Genomic DNA, 22,215 nt, shown 5'->3' with positions numbered 1-22,215 from the left:
GGAGGCACAAAGTCTCCCACCTCAAGGGAGATGACGCACTACTCCCTTCGGGCCACCCCTTCACGCTGCTCTCTGTCTACCCCTTCCAGCGTCCATCTCCAAACCGGACAGGAGCCGCGAATCCTGTTGAGAAAGAAGGCAGAGAGCGCGTGCGCGACCAAGAAAGGCTGCCTGTGGAGCTCCACGGAGGAGGCGGGGTTAGCCGCGCGGCCTCCCGGGGTGAAAAGTGGGGTCCCAAGCCGGGCAGGGCGTCTGGGATGGCATCCCCGCTCGCTGGCGCGCGCACGCGCATCGGAATGCCTACCTAACCCCTGCTCGCCGCGCGTCCTAGCTCCACCCATGTGCCCGCACTCACGCGTGGTGAATGAGTCTCGCGTGCTTTCCCGCCAAAACTTGGCAATGGCATTTCCCAGCCCCAGCTGGGAGGGCGCGGAAGTGAGCGACTGCTTCCGCTCAGGCAGCGTGCCTGGTCCCGACCAACCCACTCAGACAGCGGTTTCCTCAGGCGTCTACACCAAAGGCAGAGGGGAGGGGGTGCGGTTTGCCTTTCCGTGGCCGCCCCGCCCACCTATGCGCCTCTGTGAGGAGTGGTGCAGAAAGAAGCCAGAGGAATATTTGCGTACTGATTGTTCTGTTTCGTGCAACTGTTGTTTTTATAATAGGTTTTGCTTTGTGGCTTCTCCAGGCTTGGTGGCGCTGGGGCGCTGCCCTCACACAGGGCCCAGGGAGACCCTTTATAAGCACACAAAGCCAGCCACGCCCGTGGGCCGCTGATGCAGGGCCTCTGTCATAAAGCCTCACGCACACATACTCGCCTGTCCGGTGACTGGCATAATAGCTAAGGACATGCCTGGAGTGTGACTGTTGCCCAGGTCCTCAGCCAGATAAGTGCACAAATTCAGAATAAGCATTTAGGAACTTTTATAGTAATTTGACAGAATAATCTTATGTCTGATGAACTTATTGAAAAATCTGGAGTTAAAAAATCTTTCCTATATACTCTTCTACCTCTCTCCCTCTCTCTCGCGTTCTCCTCTTCTCCCTCTCTTCCCTTCATCCCCAAGCTTTTGAAAAGTTCTTACTTTTCACTTACTCCTCAGTTCCTTCCAGGCTGACATCAGGAATAACTACTCTGCTGATACTGTTCTCATTAAGGACACCAGTACTGTTTGCCAAATCCACTCTTTGTCTTACCTGATGTCTCTGTTACAGCTGACCTACCTTCATGAAACTCTCCTCCTCTGGTTTCTGGAGGAAAATCCTATCTCTCTATAGGTCTTTCTCAGTGTGTGCTCCCTTAATTATCTGGTTATCAGGTCTCCTTCTCAGGCTGCATGCCCCCATATGGGCATACTGCTCCAGATACCTGGCTTCAGCTGTTTCTATAGGTTGGTTATTTCCATATATTTGTTTCCAACCTAGACCTATTTTTCTGATCTCCAGACCCATGTATTTAGTTGTCTTCCTTCAGATGTTCCATAACCACCTCAACAAATCCAAAGCCAAACTAATCTTTTCTCCTCCATACCCTTCTTTAGCCCATTTGAATATAACAAATTTCATTCAGAGCCTAGCCCAGAAGCCCAGGAACCATTCTAGATTTCTCTTTTCCTGACTCTCCATACCCAATTAATCTTCAATATCCATAAATCCTACCCCCTAAATATTTTATATCCTAAATATTTTATATCGTTCTTGTCATTTGCTTTTCCTTTCCTGCTGCTCTAAATCAGAATATATAATTATATTTCATCTCTACTATTGCAATAGCCTCCTGCAGGTTGTCTTGACTGTTCCCCAATCCAACTCCAGGCTGGACCAGTGAATATTCGAAAAGGTTAATCTGACATCACTCTCCTACTAAAATTGTTTTTCAGTGTTTCAGTATGAAAACTGAATTCCTTAGTATGGCACTTAAATTTATTCCCACCTGTCTAGCCATTTTTCTTCTACTGCCTTCTTGGACATTGTGCTGTAAGAATATTTAACTCCTCTGTAGTTTCTGGCACAAATCGTACTTTTAAGTGTCTGTGCCATCTTTTCTTCCTCGAGTGCCTTAGTAAGCTTCATCTGCCTGGCAGCCTCCTAGTGCTACTCCTGGGTTAAGTGCCAGCATTTTCTCCTGGTGTCTTCTGTGGTGCCCATGCAGTTTCGGGTGCTCTGTTACAGCAATTACCAAATTTTAACAATTAAAGTTTCTTGAAGACAGTACCGACTTTTGAACTTAGGATATCCAGTCAATAGCAAAATACATGTTCTAAAGTAGAATCTCAGCAAATATTTGTTGATTGTTTTTGGAATTAGCATTTTTGAAACTAGACCAACCAGCCTCACTTTTGAGCTCAGCTAATTAGATGCTGTTTCACCTTGGACACACTTAATATAAGTACTGTGAGCTCCACTGACTGTAGGAAGGTTGTGTAGCTCAGTAGTTCAAAGCATGCATTCTGTAGTCATGCTTCCATGGGTTGGAATCCTGGCTTTGTCACTTACTAGCTATGCAACTATAGGTATGCCAATTAACTTCTTTTGCAGAATGGGAATAAAACAAGCTACTACTTCAGAAGGTTGTTGGTATTAAATGAGATAATACACAGAAAGTACTTACTGCATAACTGAACATAATACAAATAAATAAATAAAAAATAAAAAGAAAGTACTTACTGCATAAGTACATTTTCAAAAAACGTTAGTGCCTGAATTAATTGTCTATCACTTCTGTAACAAATTACCATAAACTTAGATGCTTTGAACAACATAAATTTACTTTATCATATTTCTGTAGGCCAGAAGTCCAGGTAGGTTTGGCTAGTTTCTCTACTCTGAGTTTCACAAAGCTGAAATGAAACGGTTGGCTCCGGGTTCATATTCAAATGCTCTGGAAAGAATCTGCTTCGAAGCTCATTCAGGTTGTTGATAAAATTCAGTTTCATGAGATTGTAGAACCAAGGTTTCTGGTTCCTTGCTAACTTTCAGCTGGAGGTTGTCCTTGGCTCCTAGAGGCCTCACTCCAGTCCTTGCACTTGGGCCTCTACGTCTCAGAGCCAACAATGGCACATCAGATCCTTCTTACCCTTAGAATTTCTCTGACCCTTTTGCCCGCTTTCCCTTCTGCTTCCTCTTGTGCCACCTCTTACTGATTCCAACTGGAGAAAGTTTTCTGATTTAAAGGAGTCATGGGATAAGAGTCCATTTCCCTCCCCACCGATAATCCAAGATAATCTCCCTATTTCAAAATCCCTAATCTTAATTACATCTGCGTACCTTTTTGCCATGTAATTTAACATATTTGCAGGTTCCAGGGATCAGGTCATGGACATCTTTATGAGGCCATTCTGCCTACCATTATGCCCTTCTTGTATCTCTATTTGGAAGATAGATAGGATGGATTCAGATACATGTGTAATGTTTTACATGTAGTAGGTCTCCAGTATATGCAGGTTCCCCTTAGCTCTGGAGAAACATTTTTTACTCCAGAACTTTCACCTGAGTCCCTCTAATCACAAGTATCTGTCTTGTAAAGGGTTTCTCCTTGTGGGAAAACAAGCAAACAAATACCACTGATGTTCTAGGAAAGCTGCACGTCCTTTGAAGTTTCCTCTCTCAATGTTTGAAGCAAACATCTCCCTCTTCGGGCCTTGGAGTCAGTTCCCATTGTTACATACCCTTATTATGCACTGTTGTCCTTAACATTTGGTACAGCTGTAATTTGTTTTCAACTTATACACATTGCAGAAAAGTATATGGAATATTAGAGCAAGTACTCATGTCCACACAACTCAGAATTTCATATTTGAAATTCATTGTATAATTGGTTTTTTGTGTAGTTATCCACTGTGTGGAGGCTTTCACTTAGCATAGTATTTTCAGGGTTCATCCACACTGTAGCAGGTACCAGTACTTCATTCCTTTTTATGGCTGAATAACATTCCATTATATATGTACAAATTTTGTTTAACCATTCATCATGGACATTTAGGTTGTTTCTACTTTGGGGCTATTATGAACATTCATGTACAAGTTTTTGAGTGAAGATACATTTTTAAAAGGTTTTATTTTTTCAGAGCACTTTTAGTTTTATAACAAAATTGACAGGAAGTCACAGAGATCTCTTTTATACTCCCTGTGTCCACACATGCATATCATCATCACTCACCCATTATCATCACTCACCGTAATGGTACATTTTAAAAGAGATTTGTTTATTTATTTATTTTAGAGAGAGAGTGGGGGGAGGCATAGAGGTAGAGGAGAAAGAATCTCCAGCAGACTCCCTGCTGAGTGCAGAGCCCAATGTGGGGCTTGATCCCACAACCCTGAGATCATGACCTGAACTGAAACCAAGAATTGGATGCTCAGCCGACTGAGCCACCCAGGCTCCCCCATTATGGTACATTTTTTTTTTTTTTACCAAGGATGAACCTACATTGACACATCATAATCACCCAAAATCCTTAGTTTACCTTAGAGTTCACTCTTGGTGATGTACATTCTATGGGTTTGGACAAAAGTATGATAACCTATATGCATTAATTATAATATCATAGAATATTTTTACTGCCTTAAAAGTCCTCTATGTTCCGCCCATTCATCTCTGCCACACCCCAACCCTGACAATCTTTTTATTGTCTCCATTGTTTTGGACGTTTTGAGAATGTCATATAGTTGGAATCATACAGTATGTAGCCTTTTCAGATCGGCTTCCTTCACTTGGTAATATGCATTTAAGATTCCTCCATGTCTTTTCATGGCTTGGTAGCTCACTTCTTTTTAGCCCTAAGTAATATTCCAATGTCTGGACGTACCACAGTTTATCCATTCACCTACTGAAGGACATCTTGATTACTTCAAGTTTTGACAATTTGATTCCAATTTCTCCATAACCTTGTCAACATCTATGATTTTCCATTTTTAAAAATTATAGCCATCCTAGAGGCACTTGGCTGGCTCAGTCAGTGAAGCGTGTGACTCTTGATCTTCGGGTTATAAGTTTGAGCCCCATGTTGGATGTAGAGATTACTTAAAAATAAAATCTTTTAAAAAATTATAGCCATCCTAAGGGATGTGAAGTGTTATCTCATTATGGTTTTTATTTCATTACCCTAATGACTAATGATGTTGAGCATCTTCTCATGTAGGTATTGACCATTTGTATATCTTCTCTGAAGAAATGTTTTTTCAAATTGTTAGCCTATTTTTAATTGGGGTTATTTGTCTTTTTATTGTTCAGTTGTAACAGTTCTTTACATGCTCTAGATAGTGTACCCTTACCAAATAGATGATTTGCAAATATTTTCTCCCATTTTCAGGTTGTCTTTTCAGTTTTTTTTTATAAGGAAAATATATAGGAAAACAGCTGGAAGGTAGTGGGGGTGGAAGATCTGGAAAAACGTAATCACAAAACAAGCTGCCAAAACATGGCTACCTGCTGTGGAGGAGAGATTTGGCCCTTATCTTTCCCACCTTTCCTGACTCAAAGAAACCTTCTCTTAGCAGGCTGGGCCTAGGGAGCCCCATTTTCCAATCTGTCTCTTCCTGGGAATTTGGCAAATGTTGTACCGTTCTCAGGCTTTCAAGATACAAAACACAGTGTGGAGAAGGAAAGGATGTTATAGCCCTTTGGTCTGATGTCATCCCCAGCCCCATCTTTCAGTATTTGTTGATGCCAAAGAGATGAACCCCATGGAAGTGGGGCAACTTTGGCAGCAGTACACTGAGCAATGACGCTGTGTTGATGAGGAAATGAGCAACACCACACCTGGTGTAGAAGCTGGCCAGGATGTAGGAGAGATGCTGAGGAATTTGCAGGAAGAGGTAAATTGGAGCCTGTTCCCAGCATGTCAGTAGCTGAGCCTTTCCTTGGTCAGGGGTCTCAAAGGGTGACCCTTTCACTGTATGTAAGAAGACATACATAGCCTGCTGGCTTTAGATGCCCGTCTGACTTGAGGTGTGGTTCTCATTTCTGCACCTGTGGTCTCCAGAAAGCAGCTACCTGTCTTTTTACTTTTTTGATAGTGTCCTTTGATGTACAAATTTCCGCTGCTTTTCTCAGCCCTTACATGTAATTTGTTATCTACAGATTATACTTATCTCCTGGTTCTGCTGAAGTTGCACTTGCAAAGATCTTTTGGTTCTCCTTATTGCTTTTAGATGATTTTCAGAACAGAAGGCAATGGTAATAATGATACTTTAATGTTTCTATGTTTTTACATTTTAGATTTGCCCATTATTAACAGCATGCAACAATATTTTATTCATTTAAAAGATCTAACGGAAAAATTGTCTTCTATGGGTTTAGTCTGTATTTGTTACTAGAATGACATATTTAGACTTGTTTCTATCACTCTCTTTCTATTTATCATACCCCTTTTTTTCTTGTTATGGTTCATCTTATATTTCTTTCATTGGATCAATATGTATTTCCTTTATTCCTATCCCTTCCTTCAATTGGTTAAATCATACATTCTGTTTGTTTCTTTCTTTTTGGTATTAGTATTTTTTTTTCCAATTTTAAAATCTAATTGGCTTTATTAATCAATTCATGAATCAAGCAGCATCCTTTCTAGCAAGTAGAGGGAAGCTTTCTTCCTTAGCATTTTTTTTTCCTAAGAAAGCTCTATGACCAATGTGGGGCTTGAACTCACCTTGAGATCAAGAGCAGCATGCTCTACTGACTGAGCCAGCCAGGTACCCCTATTCCTTAGCCTTCTTTTTTTTTTTAAGAGAGAGAAAGTGCAAGTGGGAAGGGACAGAGGGAGAAGGAGAGAAAGAATCTCAAGAAGGCTCCATGCTCAGTGCAGAGCCCAGAGCCTGACACGGGACTTGATCTCATGACCCTGGGATCATGACCTGACCCAAAATCAAGAGTCCAACACTTAACCAACTGAGCCACCCAAGTGCCCCTAGCAATTTTTTTAAGAGAGAGAGAGAGTGCGCATGCACATGAGCAGGTGGGGGAAGGGCAAAGGAAGAGGGAGAGAATCCCAAGCAGGCTCCACAACCAGTGCAGAGCCTGAGGTGGGGCTTGATCTCATGACCCTGAGATCATGACCTGAGCCAAAATGAAGTCAGGCACTTAACTGACTGAGCCATCCAAGTGACCCAACCCCTAGAAATTCTAATTTACACATATAACAGGATATTAAATGTGACTTTCAGTGTGCTGGGAATTTCATTAAAGAACAACAAATGTCAGATAAACTACTATGCAGAGCATGCTAAGAGTGTGAAGGAGATTTTTGTGACCCTTAGATCATTGTCCTCTCAGGTCTAGATTTTACATGATGACTTCTTTAGAGAGAATTGTTGGTATGCTCTGTGGTGTTTCTTCTTCCCTCTTGCTTCTTTTCCTTGTCAATCCAAGTGAGGTATATGTCAGAGAATCATTTGGAGAACTTGATGGGTATCCCCTGGAATTTGGAGGTATGTAGGTTCCTGACTCGTTCTTGGAAAAATGTTTAAATGTGTGTAAGCTTTCAGAAAGCTGGCCATGAGCCAGCTCTGTCCATGGAAGTTTCTCTTTCTAAGGTAATGGAGGGGTCTCAGTTCCAGCTCCCCAGCTCCTATGAGCCCAAGTCCTATCTCCTCTCTTTGTCAGGGCAAACTACCCTAGTTCCTAGTCATTACCATCACTTTGGGGTTCTGATAACTACACCTTGTCAGAACTATCACAGAGGCACTTTGCACTTATTGCTGTATCTCCCCCCACCTCCTTTATTTCTGGCTCCTGGAATTCAGCCTCGTATTATCTTATCCAGAATTTCTAGGAGCGTGTAAGTGGGAGAATTTCAGGTTATTTTAGTCTGACATCTTACCAGAACTAGACATCTATTTTAAGTTGTTCAGTATCTGCCTTCCATATTAGATAGTAAACTCCAGGCAGGCAAATAATCATTGTTGTTCACTGTTTTATCTCCAGCTCTCAGCACAGAGGCCTGGAATATAATGAATATTGAGTAAATATTTGTTGAACATGTGAGTGACTCACATACATGAAGCCTTCAGTAGGAAAGGGGGATAGATATAATTAAGTCTAAAAATTAGGTTTATAAAAATAAGCATCCCAATGAAGAGAGTTAAGGAAGGGCTACAAAGCCAGGCTCTTGTATTCTTTTAGCTATCTGCAACTGACTCACCTAAGCTTACCTCACAGCTTTCTCTTGCCACATTTTTTTCCTGTTTCTAGACTTCCTAAAACTCGCACTTCACTCCTTTCTTCTTTTAATAATCAAATTTATTAGGTATAATTTATATGTAATAAAGTGTATGTTTAAGTGTATGTTTCGATGAGTTGTGACAAATGATATATAACCATATAACCACTACCATAGCCAAGATATCGAACATTCCCATCACTACCATAAGAAGTTCCCTTTTGGGATGCCCGGGTGGCTCAGTTGGTTAAGTGTCTGCCTTCAACTCACGTCATGATCTTGGGGTCCTGGGACTCAGCCCCACAACAGGCTCCCTGCTCAGTAGGGAGTCTGCTTATCCCTCTCCCTCTGCCCCATTCCCCGCTTGTGCTCACTCTCTTCTCTCCCCCCGCCCTGATAAATAAAAAATCTTAAAAAAAAAAGTTCTCTTTTACCCCTTCTCATGAATCTCCCAATCTCTCAGCCCCAGGTAACGACTGATTTGCTCTGTCCCTATGGGTTAGATGACTCTTTTCTAGAATTTCATAAAATTGAAATCATATAGTACGTGCTCTTTGGTGTCTGGCTTTCCTCACTATAATGTTTTTGAGATTCATCCATGTTGTTGCAAGTGTCAGTAGTTCACTGTCACTACAATCTTTCTGAAATGAGAGTTTCTCCTGTTTCTAATACTCTTGCTTTCCCTGTTGCTCTTCCCTCTCTCAATTCCCTTGACTTCCAGTCTAACATCAGATGTTCTGATTAATTCATTTTTACCTTCCACAGGTTCTGTAATGCATGATGTCTGTAAAGAACTGGAACACTACAAAGATGTCACCTTTGCCCAGACTTATTCCTCAGTGGAAGGACTTGAAACTCCTCATAAATAATACCCTGAAGGATATAAAGGTGATGTGTATGAGAGATATGCACACAGTGGGCTTGTACTGAATATCCCTGCCAAGGCAGCCTGTTGCATTGGCAACATGTGAGCAGCTTTGGAAGAGCCCTCCTGTACCCATAAACAACTCCTCCTTATAGATTGAGATGATAATACATATAATTAAATATACATATAATACATATAATTAAAATTCTGCTGCAAAAAACCCCCAACCCAAAACCATAAACAGAAAATGGACTCACATGGGTTAAACAAGCAGGAGGTGCCTTTGTCTTACATGCTGTCAAGGACCCATGTTCTTTTTCTTTCTTTTCACATCATCCTTAATATTTTAGCTTATCATTTTATGGTTACAAAATAGTTCCTGTACTTCTAGGTATCAACTTTAAATTGAAAGTAGGTAGAAGAGAGGAGAAGTCCTGAAAGTACAGAGCTGTGCCAGCCTTGGAGTACCACAGTGCCACTCTACATTGCCAGAATTTCTGGGTCCGTGATCACCCTAAACAAGATCTGAGTTTTATTGGGATGGAAGGAGGGGGATGAGGAAGAAGGGGGACTGATACAGAGTAGGCAATACTACTTCCAGGCACAGATACATGGGTTTAAGATAGTCTTTTAGCGTCTTCTGAGAAAAGCATCGATACTGTTGAGCGTGTGAGCAAATTGTTTGTGCATAAAGTCTGGAAAGGAGAAGTGGAATGGTGATTAATGGAATAAGTGGTATGTAAACGAGTTTTGAGCGATGGGAGATTAAGAGCTCAGATACCAGGGTCCTTAGTCTCAACTTTGCTGCTGTCACTGAACCAGCAATGACTGTGGAAGCTCTCCAGCTCTCTGTATTCTGTATTCTCTCAGTTACACAAAGATCTGGATATGAGAAATATAAAGAGAAGAGAGATTCTAAGTCGCAGATAATGGCCTCAGTATAGTCTCAAATCCTTTATGGGTGCAGAGAAACTCGGAGGGTTAGAGTCATGGAGCGTCGTTCAAGAGGCAGTGTAGCACAAGCATCTGCTGAGAAGAGGGACCTCAAAAGTAGATTTTATGAGCCTTAGTTTTGGCTGATTAGCATGAGGAAGTTTATGTATTTACATCCTAGATATGTACTATGTCACTAGAAGATAGTATGTGTTGTACATGTTCTACTGTGTATCATGTTAAAAGGCATATCACACACACACACACACACACACACACACACACACACACACACCCCACTGGGTCAGAACACAATGTTAGAGCTGAAGCACCATTAACTCCATGTTGTGCATAGCACACATTTTCCTTGGATGCACATAAGAATAGTGAAAGGTGCATGCCAAAGGGTCTAGCTCTAATGCCCATTCTATGTCTGTGAAGTATGGATTTCCCATAGGCAGTGTAACATGAAGTGTGATGGTGACAGGATTGGTCCTTTGGGTATAGGCAGGAACTTTGAAGTGCTGTTTCAACTGTGACAGGTGGGGATATTTGCCAAGATTGTATTCCTTTCTCATATAGGATTGTATTCCTTTCTTTTGAAGTACTTATTTGTTTGTACAGACATTTGTTAGTTGTTTATACAATGCCTGTTTTCCCCACTGGACTCTTATCTTCTGAAAGCTAAGGGCACGTCTCTTTTGCTCAGCATCATATTCCCAGTGTCTGCCTTAGAACATACCAGGCTTTCTCAAATGTTCCTCACCTAAACCATGGAAAACAAAATTATTTGAGGGGATATTTTCGTAGTTCTCTTAAGGATGGTACATAACTAGTAGCATTCTAGATATATAGGGGAGAAATTAATGCCTTATGTAAAATGGATACTTTAGGACATTAGGTCTTCCTTCTCATGGAAACTTGGTTGAGACAGGCTGGAAGGTACTTTGAATTAAGATGTGGGTGAGGATGAGGGAGGGTAACTCCCCCAAATAGTGCTTTCCAGTGGTAGGGTGAATGAATAAATGTTGGTTAGCTAAAAAACAACAGATGTCCGCAAATCCTCAATAAATATTTATCAGATGAATGAGTGAGTGGGTACTAAGGCCTTTTAGCTCAGGCCACTCTTCTCTCTCAGGCTGAGGAAAAACCAAAGAATGATGTGATTGTATTGAGTGACTGGCCTGAGACTCTATACCAGGAGCCTCACCATCCCCAGAGCAAGCCTTTCATCTGCTTCTACGCCATCGATGTCAACTATTTTGTGTCCTTAAACTGGGCGGAACCACATTCAAAACAAATACAGGTAAAGCTCCCTCATTTTTTTCTTCCTTCTTAATTTACTTTACAAGCATCGTACCTCAACTGCCCTCATATCAGAATGATAAAATTGATTCTGAGTTAGCTCATTTTAATATCCATCTCCATATCCCAATCTGTCCTGGATGCAGTGATCCTTTTTCACCTCTAGTCATCAGGTCCAGAGAATTCATATTTCCCAGAAAGCAGACTGAAGGCCAAGGAAAGAGCCTTAAGCATCCTGTTTCTATTACATACCTGAAACCCAGTACCAGGAAACTCCCCAAATCAAGCTGTTCAAACTTTCCTTAGTCTTTTTTAAAAAAATATTTTATTTATTTATTTGGGAGAGAGAGAGTGATAGAGCACATGAGAGGGGAAGAGGGAGAGGGAAAAGGAGAAGCAGACTCCCCTGCTGAGCAGGGAGCCTGATGTGGGGCTCGATCCTAGGACCCTGGGATCACAAACTGTGCCAAAGGCAGGGGCTTAACCAACTGAGCCACCCAGGCGCCCCCAGTCTTTCCTTAGTCTTACAGGAGGGAACAGGCATCTAAACATTCAACCATTCCTACGCCTTACTTTTGGGAGATAATTTGTCTCCATGGTCAGGTTTTCATCTCTCATCCTCTTCTAGGCAGTACTTTGGGTACAGAAGAAAGATACAGAAATGGGAGGAATGATAGAGAAGATGAAGTTTCCTGTGACGGATCAAGTGCCACCCATTGAAGCAATGGTCCACATAGGTTCCTACCACATGTTAATTGCTTACTGTGGTGACATGCGCCTGCGACTCTTCGGAGATCACCATCAAGCATTCATATCTCTGGGCACAGTGCCCTGTCGTTTCTTCATCAGCTGCCTCTGCTATGACTCAGAAGCTGAGATACTGCTCTCTGGTACCTTGGGGGCCGTGGTTACCTGGCTTATCTTACCAAATGGCAGGGGCCTCCAGATGGCACAAACAGTGCCCATGTCTGATCATGAGTTTGTACAGGGCTTTTCCCTGAATGGCCCCCAGGGCTCCCTCCTGGCTCTTTGTGAGAATAAGGTGAGAGTCTTCACCCACCAGGGTCAGGGCCAGCTGAAAGAGGTAAAAAAGTTCACTCCCACAACCGGTGGCTCTTCCATCACCTGCTCCTTCACTTGTGTCTCTCAGGGCTATTTCTATGCTGGAAACAAGGATGGAGAGATCCATGCTTGGGGTCTAGACCAGGGTAACTTCCTCCACAGCTTCCAAGCCCATTCCTCATCAGTGATATGTGTTTACAGCCGCCCAGAGACCTACACCTTACTAACAGCAGGCCGAGAAGGCATTGTAAAGGAATGGAATCTTGCCTTTGGGAACTTGCTGCGGCAGCTGGATATTAATAAGGATTTGCAGCAACTCCAGTTTATTGATAACACCACTTTTTTCTGCCAGACTACCCATACTTTCTCATTGCACCACTTGCCTTATTTTTATAGCCTCTTCAATGTCTGTGGTTCTGCTCCTGAGCAGGTGCAGCGGGTCTGCTGTGGCCGTAATTGGACTCGGATCCTGTGTGCCACAAAGGATGGTTTGTTGCGCTTCTTGTCTCCAGTAACAGGAGATCTCCTGGTTATCACCTGGCCTCTGCTTGTCATGGATAAGGCCGTGGCTTGGGCCTATGACTCAGACAAAGAAGAGCTCTTTGTGGCAATGGGAAGTTCAGAGGTGCTGGTGTTTGATGCAACACGCTCTCCTTGCACAGCTAAGTATCTGGTATGCACTTCAGTAAACTCTGGGGATAGAGTAAGGTGCCTGGCCTATGGGCAGTCCCATTTGGGTATGGGCCTAGTAGGATTGATGTTCTGTGGGCATGACAGTGGCATTGTGAGAATCCTTTCCCACTATAGCTCTGCCCGAATAGAAAAGTCTGTTCACTCTGGGGCAGTTTTGGCACTGTCTACCCTGGAAGGTCCCCAGGAAATCTCCTTACTCTGTTCCTATGGCATGGATAATACTATATACCTGACAGAAGCTGTACTTCAGAAGAACAAGGTAATCCTGCAGCCCATAAGCAAAATTCTTTGTGCTTGCCCCCTAACACACGTGATCCTCTTGCCAGGTTCTGTGGGTGCCATCACTGAGAACCACTGCTGGCGTCTCTGGCACTACCAAGATTTTCTGAAATCTTCAGAATCAAAACAAAGGTCTATGAGAGACAAAGAGACAAAATGCCTGCACCAGTGTGACATCATTTCATTTGATGTCTGCTCTTCCCTGAAACTTTTTGTCACAGGGGGCATTGATGGCTCAGTCAGGATCTGGGATTTCCATGGTAGACTCATAACTGAGTTGGACTCAGCATTGCATTTTGGCCCACTCTGCTTTGCCAATAATCGGGGTGACCTGCTTTTGACTTTCAACCAGAGTCTTTACCTGGTATCCTGCTTAAAATTGCTCCCTCCTGCTCAGCTGATTCACCTAGCTATCCTAAGCAATGCAGATGATATACAAGAAGTCCCTAAACCCTTCCTGCCTAGCTTCTTCTTTTCTTTTGAAAGAGTATTTGTACCCAAATTTGTCTACCTTGGACAAGGGCTGCAGGAATTACGGGGACTAGAGGCCCTTGTTAACAAACGGGTCATTGCCTTTGATAATACTGTGCCCCATGTTGTAGAGGAAGAAAGACATATGTCTGCTGTGATTCAAGTGGAACCCAAATCACACTTTTTGGAAGATAAGGATATTGCTTTCGACCCCAAGCGTAATCATCCCCAACACGTGGTTCCTGCTCAGTTACAGTTTGCTGGCTGGGATGGATTGAACGCCTACCCTATATTATGTTGCTTCTTTGGTAAAGGGCGGCAATGGCCCTTTGCTCCTGATGGCTATATCCCCAACTCAGTTATCCGTGCCTGCCTTTGGCCTGACGGTACCCCAATCTTCTTACACTATGATCTGTACCGAGATAAGGACTGGGACATGACCAAACTCGTCAGACGCCAGACACTGTCACCTATGCCTCTACTAGAAGAGAACATCTCAATGAGAAGAGAGAGGGTTAAATCCAAGAAGTGGAAACGAACTTTCTATGATGTTCTAGTAAGCATGATAAACCAAAATTGGACAGGAAGAAAATTTGATGAAGGAATTATAAATAATTTAATTGAGGCCATCCTCAACCTCACAATTTACTGTTCTGTAGACCAATACAAAACATACATTAGTGTCCTGGCACAAATTTTTGCCACTTATCAAGTATCTCCAAGATTGTGCTCTGAGGCAGCCTGTTGCCTGATGGAAGATACAGTTCATCCCAATCCATACATCCGTGAGCTAGCCTGGGAGGGGCTGGAGAGGCTAGGTGTCCTGAGCCATCTCTTTGCTGTTCCACTGGCTATGGGATTGATGGACAGTGATGAAAATGTGCGGGCTAAGGCCTTATACCTTATGATAAGAGTCACAGGCATCCAAACTAAGACTATGCTGGTAGGCTTGCTGAAGAAACAAGACACTTTCCAAGAAATGCAGTAAGTTGGGTAGTGGCTTTCCCCCTTCTGTTTTGTCTAGTTCCTAACCTTTTTCTCTTATTCTCTTTTTATACAACTTATTCTCTTTTTACATGACTCTCTTTCTATTCTTTTCCTCCCACTATGTTCTTTGTTTCTATTTGCTTTTTTCCCTGGTGCTTACCCTTCTTCTTCTGAGCATTGATTAGCCTGCCCTTCTGTCACTTCTTCACTTCCTTAAGACTCCTCAAGACTCAAGTCCACAAATCGCCCAACCAAAAAGGCATCTCTAGCAATTCTATTCCTTGCTATATTTGATTCTTTCTTCTTTACCCATCCTTTACTTCAACTGCTCTGTCCTAAATGGCTACTTTATCCCTGTCTCTTCAATTGTAATTTCTCCTTCTCCTCCTCCCTGTCTCTCTCCCTTCCTTCACTCCTCTTCCTTCTTCAAATGTTGTTTTGTCACTGGCTTGGTGTCATCCTTCTTTCCTCTTGACTTTTGTAGGCAGGAATTTATTGGAGAAACCTCTCTGGACCAGCTTCTAGGGATCCAAGCTAAAGATATCCAGTGCCTGCTTACTCAGGTAGAGCAGCAGCTAAATGAAAACCTGACCTTGTCATATAGAGACGAACAACCTACTTTTTATTTAGACATATCAATGGCTGGTAAACCTGAGACCCTTGTCAAACAAATAGTCATACCTGAAGAGATCACCAAACCAAAGAAAACAAAGACATATGTTCAAGCAAAGAGAAAAGAGCTTGGTATGTATGGGGTAATATATGGGATGTATTTGGGTCCCACCTCAGGGCACCAAAAGAAAGGGTCAATAAGGCCAGGGTATCTAAAATGATGCCAGTGGGAACATAATTACATAAAGAGATTCTTTTCCACAGAAAATAGGCTTCCTGGGAAAGAAACACATATACCACAACAAATACCAAGGTCTTGTTTCTTTAGGATATGGAAGCTGGGATGAAATGGCAAGCATTTCTGTACCATAAAGCCTCAGTCCCCTTTGCCTTTGTGACTCTTACGGCTGTTCATTGGACTAGACATTACAAAGGATATCACTTAGAACCTCTGTTTTTTATTAACTATTTTTGTCCCAATATCTCTGCAGTTGAAAAAGACCTGAGAGTTTCCAGAAAGCCAACACAGACAGAGTTTGTAAAATTTAGCTCTATGTTGGTGACTTCAAAGGCTGAAGATGAACAAAGGGAGGCCAGGCAATCAGAGCAGATTGACACCCAGGATGTTGCCTTAGAGCCTGAACTGCCATTAAGTACTTTCAGCCCAGCCAAATCTCAAGAGGATGCTGAATCAGAGGAGGTTGTGATGGAAGCTACAGAAGGAAGAGGCCACATGGAGATGACAGAGGTTATGAAGGCCATAGGTCAATGTGGCATGAGAGATTATGGAGAGGTGTTCCCTAAGGTGGAAAGACATGAACTCACGAGTAGACTTTGGAAAAGGGCACTGGAAAAAAGCCGTGAAAAAACAGCTGTGAAGTTGAAACAGGAGAAAGACTTAAAGGATATTTCAAAGACAACTGCAGAAGAGCCCAAGGAAAAAGTCAAGCAGATTACTGAGCAAGAAAAAGATACAAGGAAGAAAAATGGAAAGAGTGGCAGAGGTTTGGCTGGTATGCCTGGACGCATGGGTAGATCAGATACCCGGTCTTGGCGGGATGACATTTGTTATCTAGTCACCTCAAGGATAGCAAGTTCCCATTCAGGAATGTTAAGGGATCTGGGTCAAGAATTGGTGGACTTGGCTCAGGTGATGCTTGCTCCCCAAGAGCCCAGCTGGGAACTCTTCCAAGAGATCTGCCCCCTTCTAACGGACTCGTCAGAATTGGATGAACAAGTGGTAGAAGAACAATCTGTTATAACTGAAAATGCGGATATAGAGGTTGTCGAGGAAAAAGAGACAGAATTGAGAGGACAAGGGGGCAAAAAAGCATTAAAGAAGGACAAGGGATTTTCTCAAATGAAGAAAAAGAAAGTTGCTTTCTTAGATAATCTAGTCTTAGAGAAAAGGAAATTTAAAAAAGAGGCAAGGAAACTGGCCAGACAAGAAGGGAAAACAGCTGAGGAAGAAAGGAAACTGAGTACACCAGAGAAGAAATTAATGCAGGGAAAGGAGAAACTGACCCATCAGGAAGAAAAAATAGCTTGGGAGGAAAAAATAATGGCTTCCCCACAAAAGAAATTAACCAAGGAAGAGCAGAAGTTAGTCTTAGGAGAAAAGAAAGAGACTGGGAAAGGGGGAAAACTAAGGGAAAGAAAAAGAGTGACCTGGAAGGAGGGGGAGGCAGGGATAAGTGGGACTTGGAGAAGGGGTAAGCAGGACTTGGAGAAGATTTTGATGGCCCACGAAGAAGGCATGTGGCCCCAGGAAGAGGGGTTGCCTATCTGGGGAGAGAGGAAATTGTCCCAGGAAGAGGAAGAGCTGTATGAGGAAGAGGAGGAACTGGGTGAGAAAGAAGAGGAACTGGGTGAGGAAGAGGAGGAGCTGGGTGAGGAAGAGGAGCAGCTGGGAGAGGAAGAAGAGGAGCCAGGTGAGGAAGAAGAGGAGCTGGGTGAGGAAGAGGAGGAGCTAGGTGAGGAAGAGGAGCAGCTGGGAGAAGAAGAAGAGGAGCCGGGTGAGGAAGAGGAGGAGCTGGGTGAGGAAGAGGAGGAGGCAGGTGTGAAAGAGGAGGAACTGTCCTGGGATACAGAGGAACTAATCCTGCACTTAAAGAAACAAGTTAAAGGCAGGAAGAAAAAGTCCCACAAAAAGAAGAAACACGTCCAGGGTATGGAGAGACATGTTAAGAAAGAGGCCCAGGAAAGGGGGAAGTTGGCTCAGGAAGAGGAACATTTGTTTAGTGAAGAGGAGGAACTGTCTGGGGAAGAAGGAAAACAGGCATCAGAAAGGGGCAGCTTGGCAGAGCAAGAAATTAAACTGACTCCAGAAAAGAAGAAATGGTTAGAAAAGGAGAAAAAAGAGGTCTATGAAAAGAAACAAATCCAAGAAAAGAAAAAACAAGTTGGGAAACTTGTTTCCCAAGGGAAAGAAGACCAGACTAAGAAAGAAGCAAAAGAAGCCAAGGACAGATGGTTAGCCCGGAAAAGAAAGAAACTGGGCCAAGAAGAAGAGGACAAGCTTGTGGAAAAGGAGAGAAGGGCCCAGAAAGAGGAGGAAACAACCAAGAAAAAGAGGCAACGGGCCTGGGGAAAAAAGAGAGCAGACTTAGGAGAGGAGGAACAGACTGGGGAAATGGAGAAGTGGAAGGAAGAAAAGAAACAGGCCTGGAAAGAAAAGAGACAGGATCAGAAAGAGGAGAAATTGGCTCGAAAAGTGGAGAAACAGACTGAGGGGAAAAAACAACGGGCCAGAGAAAAAATGAAACTGATTCCAGAAGAGGAAAAAAAGATAGAGGAAATTGAGGAAGTGTTCCCCCCAAAAGAGAAACAAGCTAAGAAAGAGGAGAAACGGGTTGGGAAAGGTAAGAAATCCATTGATGAAAAAGAACAGACCCACAAAAAAAAGGAACTAGCCCCACAAGAGCAGAAACAGGCCCAGAAAGAGAGAATATGGAGTCAGAAAAAGGAGAAAGAGAGTGATCAAAGAAAACAATGGGCTTGGGAAAAAGAGAAGTTGTCTGTAGAAGAGGAGGAACACGTTGGTGAAATGCAGAAAATGTCCCAGGAAAAAGAGGAAAAAGCATTGAAGAAAAGACTGACCCAGAAAGACAGTAAACTGGCCAAGGAAGAGAGGCATATTGATAAGAAAGAAAAGGCAATAGCCAGGAAGGGAATTGGCATAACTAAGAGAAAGAAAAAAACTGAGGAAGAGAAAGAAATTATGGAAGAAGAGGAATTGTCCCAGAAAGAGAGGGAACTGGCCTATGACATTAGGACCAAGGAGATGGTTGTTGCCAAGAAGAAAAGGAAACGAACCAAAGAGGAGAGAATACAGGCAATAAGGAAACTGGATATGAAGAAAGGGATTCGTTCTGAAGAAAAAGAGGCTAGTTGCAGGTTAAAAGATATAAGGAAGAGAGAGAGTTATCTGTTGAGGATCCTATCTAAAATAGTTAGAAAAAGGAGTATAGTACCACTGGAAGAAACAGAAATATCTGAGGAAGAGAGATCATCTATGATGGGGAAGAGTGGAATGGATGCCCAGAGATGGGAATTTTTTAAGGAACAGAGAGAAATGATGAAACAAGAGAAGGAGCTGGATCAGGAAGAGAGGAAAGTAGAAGATGACAGACTGGCCACCAAAGAGAAAACACTGACCGATGGAGAGAGCTTGGAGGAGAACCAAAGGTTATTAGAGAAGGTCCAGGGAAAGATACCATTAGATAAAGTCCAGGTAGAGAGTATATTAAAGGAGGTCCAGGAACAAAATCTGTTAGGAAAAAGGCAGCTAAAGAAACTTCTGAGGAGAATGAAGAAGAATAAACCAGAAGAAACTCCAGTAAAGTACTTATTAGAGAGTATCAGAGATATCCTGCTTGAAGGCTTATCTGAGAGTTTAATTGAGGAGGAAATAAAGGAAAGTCCAATGAAGAAGGGGAAAGAGAAGGAGAGCATCACTCAGGAAGGAGAAGAGGAAGAAATTTTGCCCAGGAGAGAGAAAGGGAAATATTTGACTAGGAAGAAGAAAAAAAAGGCAAACCTGAGTGAAGAGGAATTGGAGGAGAACTTGGCTAAGAAGCATAAGAAAGAGAGTTCAACCCAAAGAAGGAAAAAGGAAAAGAGGTTGACTCAAGAGAAAGAGAGGCTGAGTAAGAAGAAAAAGGAGAGCCCACATAAGGAGGAGAGCCTGACCGAGGAGGAGGAGGAGAGCCTGAGTGAGGGGAAGGAGAGCCTGACTGAGGAAGAGGAGGAGAGCCTGAGTGAGGAGGAGGAGGAGAGCCTGAGTGAGGGGGGTGAGGAGAGCCTGAGTGAGGAAGAGGAGGAGAGCCTGAGTGAGGAGGAGGAGGAGGAGAGCCTGAGTGAGGGGCAGGAGAGCCTGAGTGAGGGGGGGGAGGAGAGCCTGAGTGAGGAAGAGGAGGAGAGCCTGAGTGAGGGGGAGGAGGAGAGCCTGAGTGAGGAGGTGGAGGAAAAGGAGGAAATGGAGAAGATAGAGAAAAGAGAGAAGGACGAGGAGGAACAGGAGGAAAGGCAGAAGGACAAGGAGAGCAGACTTATAGAGGTGATACGCTCAGAAGAGAGAGTATTGAAAACAGAGGTCTCCATGGAAGAAGTAAGCTTATTGAAGCTAGCAATAGAAGATGAGGCTTTTGCTGAGAAAAGGAAAGGTACAACTAGAAGGGAAATGCCTTTTAAGAAAGAAAGATTGCTTGATGGAAAGAGAGATACCACATTTATGGATAAGGTCATGTGGCCAACAGTTCCGAAGAGCCCTTTCAAAATACCACTCCCAGTAGCCTCGGAAAAAGAGAGAATGCCCCTGAAAATGTTGGGGGTTCATTTGGATTTGGAAGGACGGGAAAGTCAACTTCTTGGAGCACACCCTATGACAAGTTCTTGGGGAAGACAAGAGGATGCGCTCTTGGAGAAAGCTGGGGGTATGGGTATAGGCTTAGAGACCCAGATCCCAGAAGGCCTCCGCAGGCCGGAGTCCCACTTATCTGATATTATCATGAAATCACAGAAACCTGAACATTGGCCCAAAGGTGGCAGGTGGAAGCAGTTCTCTAAGTACCAGGATATCCCAGTGAGGAAAACTGAAGGCCAGACCCCAGGGCCAGCCCCAACCCCAGCCCCAGCCTCATCCCTTACTTCTATACCTGCTGAAAGGCCATGCTACTCAGAAGCAAGCTTCTCAGATGAAGACTGGATTAACAATGTCTTAGTAAGACTGGAAACAGGAGAGCAGATTTCCAGGGACAGTTTCCATAGACTGCACCAGCTCCTCAGAGACTTCACTTCAAAGGGATACTTGAAATGGATCCATCTGTGCAATCTTAAAGCCATTGCTAAACACCTCAGGCAGAACCTCGAGGTAAGTCACACAGACATATCCCAACAACATAAGGATGTTTTGAGTCCAGTGCACTTAAAAGTGATCCCACCAATTAGAAGAAAAGAAAAAGAGAGCCAGCTAGAGCCATTCCCTATCGTTGAACCAGTGTTACCATCAGCTGCCAGAAGATCTCAAACCCTAGAAGCTCTCAGTCGGCATCTCTTAGCTGAGTCCTACAGGAAGAACCAGGCACAACAATTATCCTCTGCTGTTAAGGAGATACCGCATCTTTATCCAATCAGAAAGGATGTTCCCACAACTGTCTATCCCTCTGTTTATAAAAAATCCCTGGACTTGATATTCCAGAAGGACTTCCAGGCCTTGAGGGATAAGGGAGAGCTCCCCAAATTTCACAAGGCACAGAGGGAAGCACTGCCCATACCTTCACCAGTGTTACCATCAACCACCAAGAGGATGCAAGTCCCAAAGGCTATAAATTGGCATCTTTTAGGAGAACCTTACAGGAGTGCGCGGGTACGGCAGCTATCCAATGCTCTCAAAGAGATGGAAATGAAACACTTTTATCCTGCTGCAAGAGAGATTTTCACAGGTGCCCATGCTTCTGTGGACAAACAAACTCTAGCACTGATGTTTCAGAAGGATCTCAGGACTTTTAAGGGAAAAGAGAGGCCCCTTACATTGCCCAAGTTGAAGAAGGCACAGCCCATCTCTAAAAAAAAGGAAGAGGTGCCTCAATGGGAGACATTTTTGGCACTGTACCATGTTTTGCAGATGTTGCAGCAACAATATGCAAAGGACAGCACTGCTTGGATGGAACAGTTTTACCAACTCATGGATCTGTACCAATTTAAGTCCCCCCAAATCCAGAGGCTTCTACTAGAGTTGCTGCAGAGAGAGGAACTCCAACCCCAAGAGACCATGTACAAAAAGGCCCTGAAAACTCAGGAGCTGGTACTTGGTGAACGGTTGTTCTGTGGCCTGTTTTGCAGTCATTCCCATGCCCCTGCAGGTCCTCTCAAGTTCCATAATGCTGTACCTCTGCCTGGGAAGAGCAGAGTGCATACTATCCAACCTGTGGGCATCGCCCGATATGGATTCCTAGAACTTGCCTGGAAAAACCTACCACAAGTCAATTCTTACTTTATTGAGAGGCGGCCCAACATCCCTACGCCTACTCTATGATTGGGCCTAACATTAGGACTTTGGGGTCTTGGTGGGAAATAAGGCTGGCCATAGATTTTAAGCCTCCTTCCCTTTCCCCCACTTCAAGGTGGGGCTAGACAAGGACTTGTACTCATTTAGTTCCAGAAACCTGCTACCTTGTACTGAATAAAATGACATTTCTCATTTGTTTTTTTTTCACCATCCCAAACCTTTGTCTTTATTTTTTAAATTATTTTTATGTTATGTTAGTCGCCATACAGTACATCATTTGTTTTTGATGTAGTGTTCCATGATTCGTTGTTTGCATATAACACCAGTGCTCCATGCAATACATG

The 22,215-nt window shown here is 43.3% G+C and overlaps 1 protein-coding gene across 1 annotated transcript; it reads left to right on the top strand.

Moving 5' to 3' along the window:
- Nucleotides 1-8,930: 8,930 nt before the first annotated feature.
- LOC123799168 (uncharacterized) lies at nt 8,931-21,898 on the top strand. Its single transcript, XM_087853356.1, has 5 exons — nt 8,931-9,041; nt 11,093-11,260; nt 11,888-14,748; nt 15,236-15,495; nt 15,855-21,898. Exons 1-5 carry the CDS (start codon nt 8,931-8,933, stop codon nt 21,896-21,898), a joined length of 9,444 nt encoding a protein of 3,147 aa, XP_087709482.1.
- Nucleotides 21,899-22,215: the final 317 nt, after the last annotated feature.

This window comes from Ursus americanus, chromosome 21 (genome assembly GCF_024610735.1).
Source record: "Ursus americanus isolate L20-20 chromosome 21, mUrsAme1.1.p, whole genome shotgun sequence".
Taxonomy (NCBI): domain Eukaryota; kingdom Metazoa; phylum Chordata; class Mammalia; order Carnivora; family Ursidae; genus Ursus; species Ursus americanus.
This window is presented reverse-complemented; position numbering and strand designations above follow the sequence as displayed.

Coding starts and splice junctions, on each gene's coding strand:
- LOC123799168 (XM_087853356.1), top strand. CDS start 8,931: ATGATGTCTGTAAAGAACTGGAACACTACAAAGATGTCACCTTTGCCC. Junction 9,042..11,092: donor ATACCCTGAAGGATATAAAG/GTGATGTGTATG, acceptor CTTCTCTCTCAG/GCTGAGGAAAAACCAAAGAA. Junction 14,749..15,235: donor GACACTTTCCAAGAAATGCA/GTAAGTTGGGTA, acceptor TGACTTTTGTAG/GCAGGAATTTATTGGAGAAA.